Below are 19,358 nucleotides of genomic sequence, written 5' to 3'. Positions count from 1 at the left end.
TATATATATATAAATACACATTACACACACATACATGTATATTTAAGAAATACTTGTGTATATAATTTATATTTTATATAAATATTTTATATATATATATATATATTAAAAAAATCTTAAATATATAGATGCATGTGTGTGTATATATATATATATATATACAAAATAATTATACACAATACACATTATGTAAACAAACATTTATTTTGGATGCGATTAATCGTGTCACAGACTTATTTTTAACAACCACTGTCTCACTTTTGGCTGGGGTGGGGAGTGTGAGGAGGGGAGGATGGGGTGTTTCAGTCCCATTATCTTAAGCTTTAATTAAGGCCCCTGCCGGGGAAACGAGGGCTTTTCCCCCATCGCTTCTCCCCTGTTAGCAGTGCGCAGGCAAAGCTGATTATCATGCAGTCATGGGTGGTAATCTTACCTACAGAGACGCCCACCCTGGCCATCGTCTCTGATCCTTGCTGTCCGGTGGATCATCAGTAATCCTGCTCTGTGGCACACGCCAGAATCACCTCGATAAAGTCCTATGCATGTTTGCACATCTGTGAAGGATGTTAATGACAGACACCGTAATTGAATCTTGTGTAATACATTTATAGATGCGTTATAAATCATTAAAGTCTCTTGAGTATTTCAAAGTAATGCTAGATTTCTAGTTTTAGATTTGGACAGGAATATCAAACCACACCTGAAACAAATTAAACTCAATAAAAATGCCTTAACTGCTTCTCGTTTGGCCAGACTTCATGCAGTGCTGAGGTGATGTGCAGTGACTGATGGGTAATTATTGTGAAGTTGTGTATTGATGCACCTTTATTCCCTACAACTACATCTATACCTCTCATAACCCTTAAAAACAGATCTACAAGTCAGTGTTGTTGCCATGGGTAATAACTGAGAGAACTTCAAAGCCCATACACATCAGTGTGAATCTTTAAATAAGATTAGGGAAAGTGGACAGTCACAAGAGGATTAAACTGAAACAACAGGATAACAAGCCAACGCGATAAGAAGTCAACAGTTGTGTATCTTTCAAAACGGTTATGTTGTGAAGATACTCTGTTGTGTAAAACTGCTCTAATGTGTAAAGGTGTTTTAAACCTGCTCTGTTTTAACTGATCTGTCGTGTAAATGTGGTGTAAAGCTATTCTGTTGGGTAAAACTTTTCTGTTACGTAAAGGTGTTATAAAGTTGTCCTGCCGTGTAAAGGTGGTGTAACCATTGTGTAAAGCTGTTCTGTTGTGTAAATGTGATATAAAGCTATTCTGTTGTGTAAAACTTTTCTGATACATAAAGGTGGTTTAAAGTTGTCCTGTGAAAAGATGTTGTAAAACGTATATTTTGTGTAAAGCTAGTATAACTGTTGTGTAAAGTTGTTCTGTTGTGTAGATGTGATATAAAGCTATTCTGTTGTGTAAAACTTCTGTTATGTAATGGTCTTGTAAAGTTGTCCTGCCGTGTAAAGGTGTTGTAAAGTTGTCCTGCTGTGTAAAGGTGGTGTAACCATTGTGTAAAGCTGTTCTGTCGAGTAAATGTAGTATAAAGCTATTCTGTTGTGTACAACTTTTATGTAAAGGTGTTGTAAAGTTGTCCTGCTGTGTAAAGGTGTTGTAAAACTGCTATGTTTTGTAAAGGTGGTGTAACCATTGTGTAAAGCTGTTCTGTTGTGTAGATGTGATATAAAGCTATCCTGTTGTGTAAAACTTCTGTTATGTAATGGTCTTGTAAAGTTGTCCTGCCGTGTAATGGTGTTGTAAAGTTGTCCTGCTGTGTAAAGGTGGTGTAACCATTGTGTAAAGCTGTTCTATTGTGTAAATGTGATATAAAGCTATTCTGTTGTGTAAAACTTTTGTTATGTAATGGTCTTGTAAAGTTGTCCTGCCGTGTAAAGGTGTTGTAAAGTTGTCCTGCTGTGTAAAGGCGGTGTAACCATTGTGTAAAGCTGTTCTGTTGAGTAAATGTAGTATAAAGCTATTCTGTTGTGTAAAACTTTTGTTATGTAAAGGTGTTGTAAAGTTGTCCTGTCGTGTAAAGGTGTTGTAAAACTGCTCTGTTTTGTAAAGGTGGTGTAACCATTGTGTAAAGCTGTTCTGTTGTGTAAATGTGATATAAAGCTATCCTGTTATGTAAAACTTTTGTTATGTAAAGGTGTTGTAAATTTGTCCTGCCGTGTAAAGGTGGTGTAACCATTGTGTAAAGCTGTTCTGTCGAGTAAATGTAGTATAAAGCTACTCTGTTGTGTAAAACTTTTGTTATGTAAAGGTGTTGTAAAGTTGTCCTGCCGTGTAAAGGTGTTGTAAAACTGCTCTGTTTTGTAAAGGTGGTGTAACCATTGTGTAAAGCTGTTCTGTTGTGTAAATGTGATATAAAGCTATCCTGTTATGTAAAACTTTTGTTATGTAAAGGTGTTGTAAATTTGTCCTGCCGTGTAAAGGTGGTGTAACCATTGTGTAAAGCTGTTCTGTCGAGTAAATGTAGTATAAAGCTACTCTGTTGTGTAAAACTTTTGTTATGTAAAGGTGTTGTAAAGTTGTCCTGCCGTGTAAAGGTGTTGTAAAACTGCTCTGTTTTGTAAAGGTGGTGTAACCATTGTGTAAAGCTGTTCTGTTGTGTAAATGTGATATAAAGCTATCCTGTTATGTAAAACTTTTGTTATGTAAAGGTGTTGTAAAGTTGTCCTGCCGTGTAAAGGTGTTGTTAAACTGCTCTGTTTTGTAAAGGTGGTGTAACCATTGTGTAAAGCTGTTCTGTCGAGTAAATGTAGTATAAAGCTATTCTGTTGTGTAAAACTTTTGTTATGTAAAGGTGTTGTAAAGTTGTCCTGTCGTGTAAAGGTGTTGTAACCATTGTGTAAAGCTGTTCTGTTGTGTAAATGTGATATAAAGCTATTCTGTTGTGTAAAACTTCTCTGTTACGTAAAGGTGGTGTAAAGTTGCCCTGCTGTGTAAAGGTGTTATAAAACTGCTCTGTTGTGTAAGGAACAGTTTTACTAACCTCTACACAGCAGAACAACTTTACAGCACCTTTATGTAGAAGAGCAAGATTACAGAACTGCTCTGTTGTGTAAATGTAGTGTAAAGCTACTCTGTTGTGTAAAACTGCTCTGTCACGTAAAGGTGCTGTAAAGTTGTCCTGCTGTGTAGAGGTTTATAGAGCTGTTCTGTTGTAAAGATGTTGTAAATCTGCTCTGTTCTGCATATCAGTTTAAAGCTGGTGTAACTGTTGTGTAAAGGTGCTCTGTTTTGTAATTGTGATTGTAAATGTAATTGTGTAGAGGTCTGTTGTGTAAGGGCTCGTTCACAAGAGCGCGTGTTACTTTGAAAAGCAGTAAAATTGGGAATGTGTAGAATGTCTTGAGACGCGTTTTTTAAAAGTTGAACCGATTTTAACGTTAGCACAACGTTACACACATCCGTCAAGGGTGTGTTCACATAGAAAAACAATGGAAAAGTAGCGCATTGGAATTAGAAAAACGCGTTCTCTATGAATGGCCCTTAAAGCTGCCCTACTGTTAAATACTGCTTTGTTGTGTAAAGCTGTTTTTTGTATTTTCATTATTTCCTTTCGATCATCAGCCTTCAACATGTGTCGTTTAAAAAAAATCACGTTATTCGTTCAACTCCTCTATTTCCGCCATTGCGAGAGAGACACAAATGGGATTGCGATTGGAAATAGGAGTTTGGGTGGATGTGTGGCGTGTGGATGAGAGGAAAGGAGAGGAGAGGAGGGGTAGCATGATGAATTCTCCCACTAATCCTTTGGACACACGCATAAGCCAGGAGCCCACGAGAGAGAGACGGAGAAAGAGGCTTGTAGAGTGAAAGGTGAATGAACAGGGTTAATGCAAAGAAGAACTGGTTAAAATAAAGAGTGCCATCAGTTAGCAACACCGCTTGAAGCAGAGACTCGTGCAACAGTTCAAGAGCACTGTGTGTGTGTGTGTGTGTGTGTGTGTGTGTGTGTGTGTGTGTGTGTGTGTGTGTGTGTGTGTGTGTGTGTGTGTGTGTGTGTGTGTGTGTGTGTGTGACGGAGAGAGAGAGAGAGAGAGAGAGAGAGAGAGAGAGAGAGGGTGGGAGGCGGCACACTCCTATCATGAGTGACAGAGAGAACGCCAGTGGAGAGAGGGAGGGAGAGCAGAAAACGAGAGTGTGGCAAGACAGTGGCTCATAGTGACAGCAGGGGTAGAGAGAGGCAGAGCGAGCGAGCGAGGAAGCAGGGGAAGAGAAAACTGACAGTGGGGGGGAAAGAAAAATGCAGGAAAGACACTGAAGCTGGGATGGTGGAGGAGAAACCGGGAGAATGCAGACTGCTTGCCAAGCCTAGATAGAAACATTAGGAAGCAACAGTGAGGAAGCAGAGAGAAAGTGTGATTTGTTCAAATGTGTGTGTGATGTGCAACTGGCGGTGCTTAAATCGGAGCGTGGAGAGTGTGTGTGTGTGTGTCTGATTGTCCGTGCGACCAATACTGCCAGGAAAACGTGCTCGGTGGATTATGAGAGATCAAGAAGAGGACGATTGTGTGTGTGTGTCAGAGTGTGTGTGTTTAATGGTGAACAAAAGGGCTAGGTGCAGCTTGTCAGCGAGCGTGCGTGTTTAGACCGTGCAGCTGTGCTTGAGGAGCGGGGAAAGATAGTCCAGATAGTTGAAGCACTTGAGGACACCAGGGCATCCAGGGACAGGCACAGCTCTCCGATTCTGCACTCTCAATGCTCAACTGCTGTCCGAGTCCTTCAAACCCTAAAAGGGAAAGAAACCCAGTAAACAGAGACTGTTGAAGGAAGATAAGGGGAAACCATGTGTCTTCTCGAGCCATCGTCAGAACTATTTGTAGGACCGAAGCATCTCTGTTGCTGTTGACTACCTCAAAGAGAAGGAACGGAGTCGGCGGGGGTCTTCGGGAAGGGTCGGCGGGGTCCAGTATAGTGTCCGGTGATCCCTGGATGTCTTCAGCAGAAAGCCATGGGAGAGTGGACCATTCTAGAGCGCCTCCTGGAGGCCGCCGTGCAGCAGCACTCCACTATGATTGGAAGGTAAGAAATGCAATGATCGGCGTCAGCGGTCTCAACGAAATGATTATTAACTGCGACCTTTGCTACGGGTCTAACGATTGGTTTTTAATGTTTAAAATACTGTGCATTCTCCTCTCGTGGGTTCATATGCAGAGGCGACTACAAGAAAACCATTGATGGGATGGATTTCGGAAGAGTATTAACACTGGCAAGGTCCTTGCACACTGAGTCCGAAATTTCAAATGTCATTCGGTGGCTCTGATTTGTCAAAACACCTCTTAAAATGAAATGCTACGGATGCGAAAAACGCACAAAATCGAACCCGGTCCGAATTTTTTTATGACGGACGAAAGTTGCGGAGGGAGTGTGTAAACGTGATTGACACAACGCAAGGTTGTATTTATTTTTTAACTTGCGAGAATTTCGGACTCATCGTGCAAGGACCTTTACTCTGTTTAAGCAGCACAACATGTCAACATGTATCATTGCGCTTCGTAACTATTTTACATTTTGACGAATTGGTGGCTAATTCGTATGAATTCGCACCATCTCAGTTATACACATTTGTACGCCCTGCATATCCCCTATTAACGGTTACGTCCAGGGGTGCGGTTTGGGGTGGACATACATTGTTTGTATCGTACAAAATCGCCACCTCGTAAAATAGTCAAATTTTCCCATGAGATCGAGTTGTCAAAGTCCTCAACCTGAAGTATTATACAGAGTGTAGAGTGACTCGTCCCATACCATCTGTGCTATGGACGTGAAAGAACCATGTGGCTTATTAAGTAGTAATAAGAAGTGCTATTACTTTTCTAAATTGATTTTCATCTGGCAAATGATAAAACTGGCAATATCTGGGGCATGGCTTCACAGAGACGGTTTGACTTCACTGCAAAACAAAAGCACAGATCATTCCAAGGTAACAGATGCAAGTTAATATACACGATATAGCTACAAATATATAAATATTACTGGTTTTGCTTCATATATATATATATATATGGGATGAATCGGTGGATTATGAGAATTACTGTGCAGTGGTTCTTAATCCTGTTCCCGGGGACCACAGCCCTGCAAATCTTGTCTTATTTATCTGACGCACCAAGTTTGGTTCATGAATCTCTCTGCTAATGAGCTGAATATTTGTTTCAGGAGCATTAAATAAGAAAGAAATACACAATATGCAGTTCTGTGGGTCCCCGGGACCAGGATTAAGAAGCTCCAGTGTATGTGGTTATCGGTCCATAACGGTGGCTTATGGTGAAGAGAGAAATGACCTCGCGGCTGAGCTTTCAACTAATCCTGCGGGCACCGCGAGCTCCTATTGGTCGATCTCAAGCTTCAGTAGATCCAGTGTTTGAACCACTGAAGCTTGCGAGACCTCAAGTGACATCGCCTGCTCGCGTGATGCCATTTTCTCTTACAGTTTAGCCCCCCACACTCTCTTCTTCCTTTGTAATTTGGGTATAAATGTCCCAGGTTCAGCTAAAACAAGCATATATATATTATAAAAAGACATTGCTTGATGCTTGTTAAAGCTACATGTGGTTTTAGCTTGGCACTTTTCTGTGCTGTGCCCTGTACAATCGCGGATGCAGTTTTCTCAGAAACACACTAATTTGTCTACGCCTGTCATCTGAATGCATCTCGAAGGCAATCACTGTCAAGGAGTGTACATTGAGGCAGTCAAGCAGAAGACATGGGGTGTGAAATGGTTCAGACGTCCAAACGGGCATCTACCAATGCTTAGCACTCAGGTTATCGGTGACTCACCTACTGACAGCGTGTCACACATCAAGCGGCCGTCATTGGTCACGACCGTCTAAAGCTATGATGTAATGGACGACTCCACCTCATGCAGGCACACAATAAAAGACTCAAATTTGATGAATCTGCAGTTGATTTCTACGCCAGAACTCAGACTACACATCGATTCAAAGGCAGCAGATGTTTGATTTAGTCTTTCTCCGCTCATTCACCAGACAAAATGATCGTTTGCCATGATTTTCTCCTGCCATTGCATCGATTTGGCTGGTCGGACATTGAGCGACACTTTCATAGAGGTGCCGATGTGCTGAATATGAATGATTACCCTTATCAAATCTCATTCACCAGTTACTGCCCCCACACTCACACTTCAGCGAGCGCAGGATACTTGGCAGCCAATGGTGAATCGCACTACGCTTGACAGGGTATGCCTCACTCTCGAGGGACCGTTTCATTCATTATGTTTGGCACTACTGAGGGGATGTGGGTAGTTTTCTGTATTTTTCATTTACGAGGAGGTTAATGAATGTGTGTAAATATGGAGGGCGTTGCCAAAGACTGTTCTTAGCGTTTCGACGCCACGCTCTTTCTTTTGTGCCACTGACTACCCCGAATCGAGCAACCCGTTAAGGACACTTTTATGTCTTTAAGAGATCAGACATCTGATTTAAACCCGAAGATGATAAAGCAGGTGAAAATCCCATTGGCTTCCAGAATCCAAATATCAAAGGGACTTGAAGGTGCCAGCAAGCAATATCCGTCATTTCACCATCTAGGTTAACTATAGACCCGATATAGTCCGACTAGTAACACACTAGTAACACACTTCCAGCATTGCACTTCCAGCAAAATAACATTGAATTTGGTTACATGTCGGTTTTGCCAAAATAACTTGTGAGATTATAATATTCCATCATGTAAGCAAAGTAAACAGTGATTACAAGGTGTTTGGTTTCATTTCTTCACTCATTTAATATCTTTGATATCTAATTGATGACTGGTATATTCTTGGGCAATGGTTAAGACGTCCTGACAGCCCAAATTTTTCCTCGTTTTAGCCTAGACGTCAGGGCTGTGTTTGGACGGCTATTAGACGTCTTTTAGACACAAAATTGCTTGCGCTCTTTTGATTTGTGGTAGTAAGCACCTTAGCAAGCACTATCTGGGTGACGTGTTTCTGTTGGCTCCATCGTCCCAAAGCCAATGGGCTTCTTAAATGGGTTTTTAGTTAGCGCCTGTTCACTCCTGGTCCATTCATGTGTTTTCACTGATCGGATGGCTATCTGGTTTGTTAAAACGGTTCCACTTGGCCACGTGTATCTCCGCAAAAACAAATATAAATCCGATCATCAATTCCTACACTATATGCACATTTATTTCACACTGTATCTGAGTTCACGTCAACAAAAACAACAGATATGAGCTGAATTTTATTTATCATCAGCTAATTTATAAAATCAAAAACCACAATAGGAGAGAGAGCGGCTTTAGATAATTCAGTCTCACTACTTTTAATGAAGATTATTGTGTTTTGAGCGTCTGTGACTTACTTTCAGTTTCATTTGCATGTTGCATGTCTGGCTATAACATGTTCTCACACATTTATATTTTAACATTTTGGAAAAGGGTAAAATGTACACATGTGGTTTCAAACAAGCAAAATGTACACTTGTTTAGTTTCGTCTCGAATGCATCTCAGACCACCTCCTGAAGAGCTTTGAGTAATCGGATTTAAATCAGAGAAAAAGCAGGAAGTGAGCAGGTGTAAACAAGTCTGTGGTTAACACAAGCCCAATATATTTTATTCTACGACATCAAAAATCGTCTTGAAAAAGGCTTAAAATTGGCTTAGAAAATGAGACCACAGCAGTTGCCTGAACCTGAATTGGGTACTCTTGTAGAAGACAAGAGAGTTTCGTCCAACAAAAGACAATTACACCGCATTTGTTTCATACCTCAGTGGGGAAAAGGCTTTACGCCACAGGAAAATATCATGCACCGCAGACTGATACCTTGGTTTGTTGCAAATGTGCTTGCAACCAAGCAATTACCCAGATCTTCCTAGCAACCACACCAAACACCTTGGAAACTGCATAGAGAAATGCTCAAAAACACCTTAGTAACCACATACAAAATTAGCTGGCAATCATAAAACCACACCTTAGGCAAATTCCAGATTCATGTACTCCCAAACGCTCCAGATAGGTTTATAGCCATTGAGCCAATATAATCACCTAATAAACCCTTCCATAATTAATAGATGATTTATTTTGCTGCGCTCCGAGGTTTATCGGAGACGGTTTTCAATTAAATCCTCATATATAGGGAAGGGGGGGGAATGTGGGCGACTGCCACTTGTTCTGAACAGCTGTATCTTTTACAAGCTATTATTCAGTAAAGCACATCTTGAAATAGACAACGCGAGATGTGCGGTGGACAGGTGGCTGTGCTGTTATAGTCTTCACAGGGAATATTTACGGATACGGTGTGAGAAATGCGTCTGTTAGATGAATTAAAAATGTCCATGTGTATTGTAATTTATTTAACATTCTTTGACTTCGGCCATAACCTTGTCGTAACGGCTCACAGCAAAAACATACAGAAAACTACCCACGTCGCCTCAGTAATGCGAGTGATTGTAATGACTATTGTCACGTCATGTCCCTTTTTAGTTCTGTTCATTTGTTTTCATTCATCACGTTTGTTTCTTTGTCTTTGTTTTCCTGCCACATGGACACTAGTCATCGCAGCTGTTTGTCATCGTCTCATCACCACTGTGTATTTAAGTTCCTCCTTTTCATTCATGTCGATTATTGTCTGTGCACAAGCACATTGTCTCGCACGTTGGCTGTCTATTTGGATTTATCTATTAAACCTTGTGTTACATCTTCGACTTCATTGGATCTAAGCGTTACATCTATATGAATAAAGGTGACTGACTTGATTATGTAATATGATTGAATATTAAAGGGGTGATACATTTTCTGATAAATCAAATTTTCAAACTTTTGACATATAAGAGGTCATCATACTATAAGAATATGTAAGTTTCAGAGCTGAAAACTTCCTTGTTAGTCCAATAAAAGCTTTTGTTGACAGCAGGCACCGCGAACGGCAGGTTTTTCAAAACATCAAACCCCGCCTCCACAGAAGAAGATCCACACCTACTTCAACACTGTCTGTTTAGCCCCGCCCACCGACTCACATGATACATGAAACTCATTATAATATGCTAAACTGTTATCCAATCATAGCAGTGGGCGTGTACTTCCAAGTCTTCAATGCGGCACGCCAATTAAAACCGAGCGTTTTAGGAGCTAGGGTCAAAACCAGGGCAGAAAATAGCCTATTACTTATTCATTTCTATGTTTTTTAATGTAAAAACCAAGCGGACGTCATAAGTTGACCTCAGACAACAATATAAACATTTTTAAAAAGCCAGTTCATATTAAATAATAGTGATAGTGTAAGATAGTGAAATATAGTAACACACTTTAACAATGGCTACATTATTTCCATGGTGCGTTCAAGTCCTCCTGGGAAGTTGGTATTTACGAGGTGGGAAGTCGTGTGTACGACGGCAGGTGTGTTTATAGTCACTTTCGTCGGAGTAAAGGCCATTGCACACTGAGTCCGAAATTTTCGTATGCGTTTTTTCGTATTGGTGATTCGGTGGCTCTGAATTGTCAAAGCACCACTCAAACTGCTTGTTACGGATGCGAAAAACGCAGAAAATCGAACCCGTTTCGATTTTTTTTATGACGGACGAAAGTTTCGGAGGCAGTGTGCAAGCGTGATTGACATAACGTGAGGTCGTATTTATTTTTTAACGTGCGAAAATTTCTGATGCGAATTTCGGACTCAGTGTGCAATGGCCTTAAGATGACGGTGTATCTTTCTCTTCATTAATTACACAAAAATACAGCAAGGCTCTTAAACTCTACTTCTAGAAAATGAAGAACAAGGAATGTGCATCAGGTGTGTTTTGCTTTTTTATGTTTTGAATCCATTTATGAAGCCACTGTATACTTTATCATATAATATTGTTATATGATAGTGCTATAATATATTGTGTTGGTAATTAGCTTACTTGGCTGTAAATAGAAAAGCCTGACAATATCACTGCTAAATAAGTATTGTGGTTTTCCGCCATGTTTCTCACTGACACGCCCCCAACTCTTAAACATCAGGGCTTAAAGGAAATCCACTCGTGTTCACGACATTACGTTCATATGTAAATACGATCTTTACGACATGAATTGAACGCACCATTACACCAATAAGAGCGAAAATCAGATAGAAATGTATTTTTATAATGTCTTTCTTTCTATGCCTTATAAATGTCATTCAAAGTGAATTTTAGATTATTTTTTGCTGTGCGCACAGTGCACTTTAGACCTGTTTGGAGAAAAATATATATATTTTGAAGATAATAGACAATTTTGTATATACGCTGCATTTTATACATACACGTATACGCCGCAGTTATGCACGAGTTGGAAAGTTTCATGATAACTGGCGCACTGTTCTACAGATTATATATTTATAATTGGGTTATTTCATTTTAGGCAATATTGAGGGGATTGAATAGGCTTGCTGAACAAATTCCATGGCATTTCTGCATTCTTGAAGGAGACGCTGAACACACACTGTAGAGTCGAAAGCAACTAATCCCTTCAGAAAAGGGAAGGGATCACAAAATATGAGTTAGTCATTCCCAGCATCCCCCAAGAGTGCTCACTTCAATTGTTCTGCACTACAGGCTGAGGGATGCTCACTTTCGAGGTATTTATAGCTGCACAGATTTATGGGTATCATGTGTGCTTCTGGACGTGTATTTTTAGAGAGTGACACCTTCACCACAGTGGATTTGACTTTCCATCATACCATCCAGTCATATTTGACTGTTCAATCATTCATTCATACCATGCCATTTCTATATATATATTTAAACATCCATTTACAGATTCATTACAGCTCTGTTCACTCACATACACTCGTGCGTGACTCGAGTCCCACTGTGACTTCCTGAACCACAGGCTGTTGGCTGTTTTCCGTCCTGCTTTTCCAGTTCCTCTCTCTGCCCTCCGTCCATGTTTTCATCTCCGCGCCGGTTTTAGCCCTCGGATTATATCGGTTATGCATTCGATTCTGTGCAGGGAAATAACACGAAGCCTCAGAGGAGATGCGTTATGACACACATTTCCAAATCATCAATCCGTTTGCCACTCAACATCAACAAGCATTTCATCCCAGATTAGAGACCACAAATGTACATTGTAGACACAATCGTCTTCAATCTCCGTTACAGCAAGATTACACACAGATGTCACGCCAAACTGCGATTAGGAGTTCACAGAAGGGAGGGAGCAGAACGAGACATTTATCGCAGAGGAAAAAGAGAAAGATGTCTCTAGCACTTATAGGGCCCTATCTTGCACCCAGCGCAATTGACTTTGAACACCGACGCATGTATCATTCCTATTTTGCACCCGCGCATAGCGGACTTTTCCCTCCACAGACGCACGTCGGTAAATTAGGGAATGAACTTGCGCTCGCGGGGGAGGTTCAGCGCAAAGAGGAGGCGTGTTCCGGCGCAAAACTTCCATGGTGCTATTTTCCAGTTTTAGAAAGCAATTGCGCCATTGATCAGGAAAAAAACAGTCTAAAGACAGTGGCGCGTTGCGCGTTAGTGATATGGTATTTTAAGGGCGCGTGCTTGGCCATAATGTTAACGCGCATCCACTTTGATTCTCTAATATAAACAGATGCAGCAGTTTTCATTTTTGCAAATCATACATTATTACAAGGAAAAATATTAACACACGAGGGAAATCATTGTTGTGTCCGTGAAGATGTGAAAAAGATCTATCTAGATAAAAAAAAAAAAAAATCTAGATTAGGCTACACATTTACCCAAATTATACGCCTGTTTAACCGAACCTAATTTGGGTGGGTTTCTCCCATCATCCCCAATGTCACTTCTCTGTGTTTTACAGCCCTGACGAGAACGTCGGTTTCCTCGGCTGTGAACTGCTCCTGGCGTGCGCCGGCAAATCCGCCGTTATAATAGCAATCCGCCATGGAACAAGCGCGTCTGCTCTTAAAGGGAATGTGAGATGGCGCTCTGATTGGTTTATTTCACGTTACGCCCAAACCACACCTATGAATAATGAAGCTACTTCAGACCAACCCCTTTTACATTTGCGTCGGGCGCAAGAGTCTTTTATCCCGCTGGGAAAATAGCAACAGCGCCGGGATCCGCCCACAAAGTTACTTGCGCTTTGCACTTTGACACTTGCGTTTCAGATCGTTAAAATAGGGCCCATAGTCTCCTGTGTGGAAAAGCTGACGCTGTTAAACTCAGAAGTTCACTCAAAGATTATCATCATGTCCTCATTTTGTCCAAACCTGAATGACTTTCTTACATACAGTAGAGCATTTAATGTGACTAAAAGCTCCAAAATAGAGAAGAAGAAAAAAAAAAAACATGAAAAATTATGAAAGCTGTGTTATTTTTCATATCTCCTAAACCTCTACTTCTAAAGCAATCTTTATTGAAAAACTTCCTCATTCCGTCAAATCTTTATGAAAGCTTGTTTCCGCCACAGAATAAAACATTTGACAAGATAATTGCGACTTTTTATCTCACAATTGCGAGTTTACAGACTTTTCCAGAATTACGAGAAATAAAGTCAGAATTTCTGACTTTATAATACGCAATTGACCCTTCGCAGGGAGCTTGATTGACAGGTGATCTGACCAATCATACTTCACCATCCGCCATTTTGTCCGACAAAGCAGTCAGGAGAGTTAGTAGATTTGAACATGAGAAGCGGAGTGTACTGACGCCTTTCCGCGGTTAAAACAACATTCCTCCTGATGTTCATTCATGTTTATTTGATGCTATAAATGAACTAGAAGGAAGAGATGATCGGTTCACGAGCAGCTTTAACTGAGGCGACACAGCAATCTGTCAGACACATTAAAGAGCCACAAAACGGTATTTATTGTTTAAATTTCTTTAAAAAAAATGACCAAATTTGAAAGGTGAGACTTTGTTTAATATGTTTAATATCAAAAGTAACCTGGTCTGTGTCTGTCAGTGTGTTGTCAGTGTCCTCTCTGCTCCGCGATGTATTTCTCACAGCGTGAGAACATGGTGTGTGTGAGAACGGCGTAGCTTGTCGGACATAGCGACAGTAACTAAGGGGGGCGGGTCTTTGCGAACGGTCAATTCTGACTTTATATCACACAATTCTGACTTTATAACTCGCAATTACTTTATTTATTTTTTATTCTCTGGCGGAAACAAGCATCCCTAAATCTTGCTTTACTAGATTTCAGGAAAAGGAAAATATATGACATTCTTTCTTCTGCAGAACACAAAAGAAGATTTTGAAGAATCTTGTTAACCAAACAGTTTTGGCGACCATTGGCATCTCTCAAAATATCTTCTTTTAAGTTCAACACGCCAGAATTTTCTATTACACTTTATTTTGATGCCTCACTTTAGACATTACTGACTGTTAGTTGACATCTAGTTACAAAGTTACTTATAGATAGTAGACTGTCTAAAGTGGACTCATTTTTGGGAGAACTATCCTTTTAATTCAAGTCAAGCCAAATATGCAAATATTTATGTCAAATATGCAAAATGCCATTGGTTCTCATTTATCTCAACAACCAAATGCTAGCGTTAAATTGGTGCAAATGAGATTTGAATACTGTCTTTAGAAAAAAAAAACATGCCGCTTCTGACCCCCTCAGTATCAAAGGAGGTTTTAATGCGACTTTGGTTCTGTGTAAATGAAATCCATAAAGTTGAAACTGTTGTTGCATAATCAGTGCTTACAGCACTTTTTAGTGTCAAGCATGCCAGAAGTGGCTTCAGTGCGGCGTTTAGAGTGTAAAACAGCTTTGTGTTGAATGGCACCACATCACCTAGCAAATGTTTTCATGGGAATTAAATCAAAGCTTTTATGCAGACACACACTCATAATAATAAAGAAGACAATGTAGTATTCACCGTCAGATTTTGAAGTCGTGTGAAGATGTGTGGCAGTTTACCGTGGAGAATTGTGGGATGACATGTAACTGCCTCTCTCCCGAGCAAATAAAGCGTAGATCACTGTCTTCCCGCTCTGAACTGCATCAAAACCTCAAGCTTCTCAGTGGAAGATCAGATGAGAAGGGTAAAAGGGTCCTGTGAGGACAGGAGATGGTTGTCAGTACCAATATACCACAGAACGAGGTTTAGGGCTGATACTGTGCGATTGTGCGTACGTCCCTCAAGACTGAGGCAAAACAGAGAGAAATCTGTTAAAGAAGATACTTTACAGACCACTAACCATTACAAACACACACTGACTGATCTGACTGACACCACCACCAATGTTGAAAAATTCCACCCACAATCACACAAAATCAAAACAAATATCAGATCACACACATTCATTATCAACCATACATGCACACCACCAGGCGTCTGTACCAACAGTATGTCACCAATTACTAACACAACATTTACTAACACATTCACTAACACCATTTACTAACACAGCAAGGCAAGCGTTATTTCAGAGGCACATCAACCTCCTGCCGCACTATATACGTCATTTCATAATTATACACACATTCACATATGTGTCAAACATGTAGGAGGGCTGGCATACATATTTCTGCGTGGCAACAATCACATGCACCCCTCGTACAACTTCATTCAGACATTTCTACTAAACTTTCTTGGAGAAAAGAAAAAATAGAAGCAATTGAGACATATTTTTTGACATGCAGCTTTAAAATTAATGTGGTAGTCTTCATATTGAAACATCTTTTTTTGGGTTAGGGCTGGGCAGATGTCTGTCTTGGCAAATCTGAGCACAGTTTGACAATTTGAGACCTTTTATGAAACTGGACAGAAGGACATTTGTGAGTTTATTGGGGTCTGAGAAAAATCTGAGAGGCAAAACTGTTTTTACGTCTCGCTTTGCTCTCCATTGATCTCTGTGCTGTCCAGGAAGATACAATTGAGCAACTACTGAGATTCATTCTCCATTCCTGTTCTTACACATGTACTAAATGTGGGGGAAATACAGCTAAAGAAAATGCTCTATGACCCATGAATGAAATTATCCCTCTACTCTACATGAAACTACTTTAGCCTCATTAGATGTTGACCAATCCATCTCCATTCATTACAGGCACACATATTGACTGCACCCGAAATCACATTCCCTTCTAAATAGTAAGTGAAAAACAGTATGTGAAAAGAGTAGATGTGGTACATCTGGATTATACACAAAGTAATTACTTTTTCAAACTAAGTACCTACTGAGAGGCATGATTCCCTATACAAATAATAACCCCTAACCCTATCATACACCTTAACCAATGAAATTGCAGGGCAGGGTTGGACTGAACTGGTGTGGGGGGGGGGGGGGGGGGGGGGAATCAGCGTAATCCGAGAGTATATGCAGACACTGCGTTTCCCAATCAACTTGGAAATTTGGATTTTCCAACTTAGTAGAGAAAACTTGTAAACTCTGGTGTAAATTGTAAACCACCAACTATGTGGAGATGTACAGAGTTAATAATTTTGTATTTATCATTCACTTTTAATAAGTGAGTTGATAAATACAAAATTCATAAGTGAGTTGTAAACATCAGATAATTGTAGCATTGATGGTTTCACTTTATTTTGAAGTCAAATCAAGTCAAGTCATCTTCATTTATATAGTGCTTTTAACAATGTAGATTGTTTCAAACCTGCTTTACAGAGATAAACATATAATTTAAGGATTGTTTTGGCTTCATAGCGGTTCTTGAATAAATATATTTTCCAGCTAAAGTTAGTTTTGATTGAGTGAAGCTGCTTTGATACAATCTGTATTGTAAAAAGCGCTATATAAATAAAGGTGACTTGACTTGACATGTTTAATAGGGAGGCAATGCAGTGTTGACAGAACGGGGCTAATATGGTCATACTTCCTGGTTCTGGTAAGAACTCGAGCTGCTGCGTTTTGAACCAGCTGTAGTTTGTTTATTAAGCGTGCAGGGCAACCACCCAGTAGAGCATTACAATAAAGGTCCCTTTAACACATTCTGTTGACTATAACTATAAGTGACACTGCACCTACATGTCAACTAACGCTCATTAGAGTATTAGTAGTGTATTAGTAGTGTACTAGTAGAGTATTAGTAGACTGGTAGGAGAATAAGTTAGACATGTAGTTGCAAAGTTACTTATAGTCAGAAGAATGTCTAAAGCGGACCATCAAGATAAATTGTAACCGCATTGTTTACTCCCATCAGCTTTGGATGTTAAGAAAAGTCTTTGTAGACAAGGATAGAGTTAGGCTTAGGGTAGCATTGTTGTTTAGTTTTCCTGTATGTCATCTTTCAAGCGCTGGGCATTGGAAGGATTTTAGTCATTCACTCGGAAGTCAGAGATATCCATTACAAATATCCCACGAGCCACGACACAGGAACTGTCTAGCAGGATGTGACTTCACACAGTGACAAACGAGTGCGTAAGATGTGCGTAAACCCTGTATAATTCAACTCAGTGACACACAAACAAAGCACACATCGGCACAGCAGTGTAATCCTACAGGGATGCTGTTTTTTCTTAGACCAGCAGATTTAAAACAATAAAGGTTGAGAGAGAAAAGCTTTCCAAGTTATGCAATGCAGTACATCCCCTCCAAATTCCCTCTTAAAGATCCACAGACGCTTCACACAAATACATTTACAAGCCTTATGCGATTGCTCAATTAAAGTCAAACACAATTGACCCTTCGCAGGGAGCTTGATTGACAGGTGATCTGACCAATCATCATTCACCATCCGCCATTTTGTCCGACAAAGCATTCGGGAGAGTTAGCAGATTAACGTTGGAGGATTTGAACTTGAGAAGCGGAGTGTACTGACGCCTTTCCGCGGTTAAAACAACATTCCTCCTGATGTTCATTCATGTTTATTTGATGCTATAAATGAACTAGAAGGAAGAGATGATCGGTTCACGAGCAGCTTTAGCTGAGGCTCTACAGCGATCTGTCAGACACATTAAAGAGCCACAAAACGGTATTTATTGTTTAAATTTCTTTTAAAAAATGACCAAATTTGAAAGGTGAGACTTTGTTTAATATCAAAAGTAACCGAAAAGTAAGCTGGTATGTCCTGTCTGTCAGCGTGTTGTCAGTCTCCTCTCTGCTCCACGATGTGTTTTTCACTGCGTGAGAACATGGTGTGTGTGAGAGCGGCGTAGCTTGTCGGACATAGCGACAGTAACTAAAGGCGGCGGGTCTTTGCGAACGGTCAATTGTGACCCTGGAGCACAAAACCGGTCACATGGGTCATTTTTTTTAAACTGAGATTTATACATCATATTAAAGCTGAATAAATAAGCTTTCCATCGGTATATGGTTTGTTAGGATAGGACAATATTTGGCAGAGATACAACTATTTGAAAATCTGGAATCTGAGGATTAAAAAAAAAAAACATTGAGAAAATCTCCTTTAAAAATGTGCATTTATGTTCACGATTGTGCTGCATTCACTCACAAAAATACATTGACGATAGGAAATTTACAAAATATCTTCATGGAAGATGATCTTTACTTAATATCCTAATGATTTTTGGCATAAAAGAAAAATCTATAATTTTGACCCATACAATGTATTATTGCCTATTGCCACAAATATCCCTGTGCGACTGTGACTGGTTTTGTGATCCAGGGTCACAATTGTTGTAACGGTCACTTCCTGTTGCAGACTTGTGTGTGCGTGTGTGTCACGCAGGATTCTGGAAGTCGGTGCGGGTAAACGGGTGGTTGTCCTGGCACAAAACTGTGCGTGGGGACCTTCCTCTCCTCTGTCCTTCTGCCTAGCCCTCCTCTGACTCTCTATATAAGGACATGTGGGTCTCTGCTGGGTTTGTGGAAGGAAGTGCCTAAAATATACCTAAAATGTGCCGGTAATACTATGGTACTTTGATATAACCATGGTACTGAACAGCCCAGTCTCACATAAGAAGCAGTGCTTTACCCATGAGGCGTTGAAACATCACCCTAGTAATGTTTTAATCACATTTTGGAGAATTGCAGTTGAGTGATGCCGAATACAGAGGTAGAGACGGAGGCAATATCTTGAGACGTTTTTCATTACAGAACTGTATGAAGTGCATTACCTAAGTTAATGTGTTTGTCCACAGAGAAGTGTTTTGCAGAATTCATTGAAACAGGATTTGAGATAAGCAAGGCTTCATGTAAAAATGCATTCCTTCATTTCTAGTCCAATTTTCTTCATTTATTTATTTTTTACACAATGAAAAAAGCAATGCAAAAGGTTTGTGATTCTTTAGCTACGAAGGTTCTCAATTGCCAGCTTTCAATTTACAATTAATTAATTTACATTAAAATGGAATGAATATACATTTATTAACATATGTTAAGAATATTTTGACAGTGTACGAGTTATAACAGAAAACTAGCAATCGTTACGTAGGTCTGTCTTAGGAAGTCAGGTTTTTGGAAATTGAGGTTTGGATTATATAAGATTGGATTA

At 40.0% G+C, this 19,358-nt stretch overlaps 1 protein-coding gene across 1 annotated transcript in view; it reads left to right on the top strand.

Moving 5' to 3' along the window:
* The first annotated feature begins 4,178 nt into the window (after positions 1–4,178).
* gjd1b (gap junction protein delta 1b) overlaps positions 4,179–19,358 on the top strand; it is a 34,728-nt gene continuing 19,548 nt past the window's right edge. Inside the window, exon 1 of the mRNA XM_079610707.1 lies at positions 4,179–5,042. Within this exon, the coding sequence (XP_079466833.1) occupies positions 4,972–5,042 (71 nt within the window). The 5' untranslated portion in view covers positions 4,179–4,971. The remainder of the gene's footprint in view (positions 5,043–19,358) is intronic.

Source organism: Phoxinus phoxinus, assembly GCF_949152265.1.
Source record: "Phoxinus phoxinus genome assembly, chromosome: 4".
NCBI lineage: Eukaryota > Metazoa > Chordata > Actinopteri > Cypriniformes > Leuciscidae > Phoxinus > Phoxinus phoxinus.
This window is presented reverse-complemented; position numbering and strand designations above follow the sequence as displayed.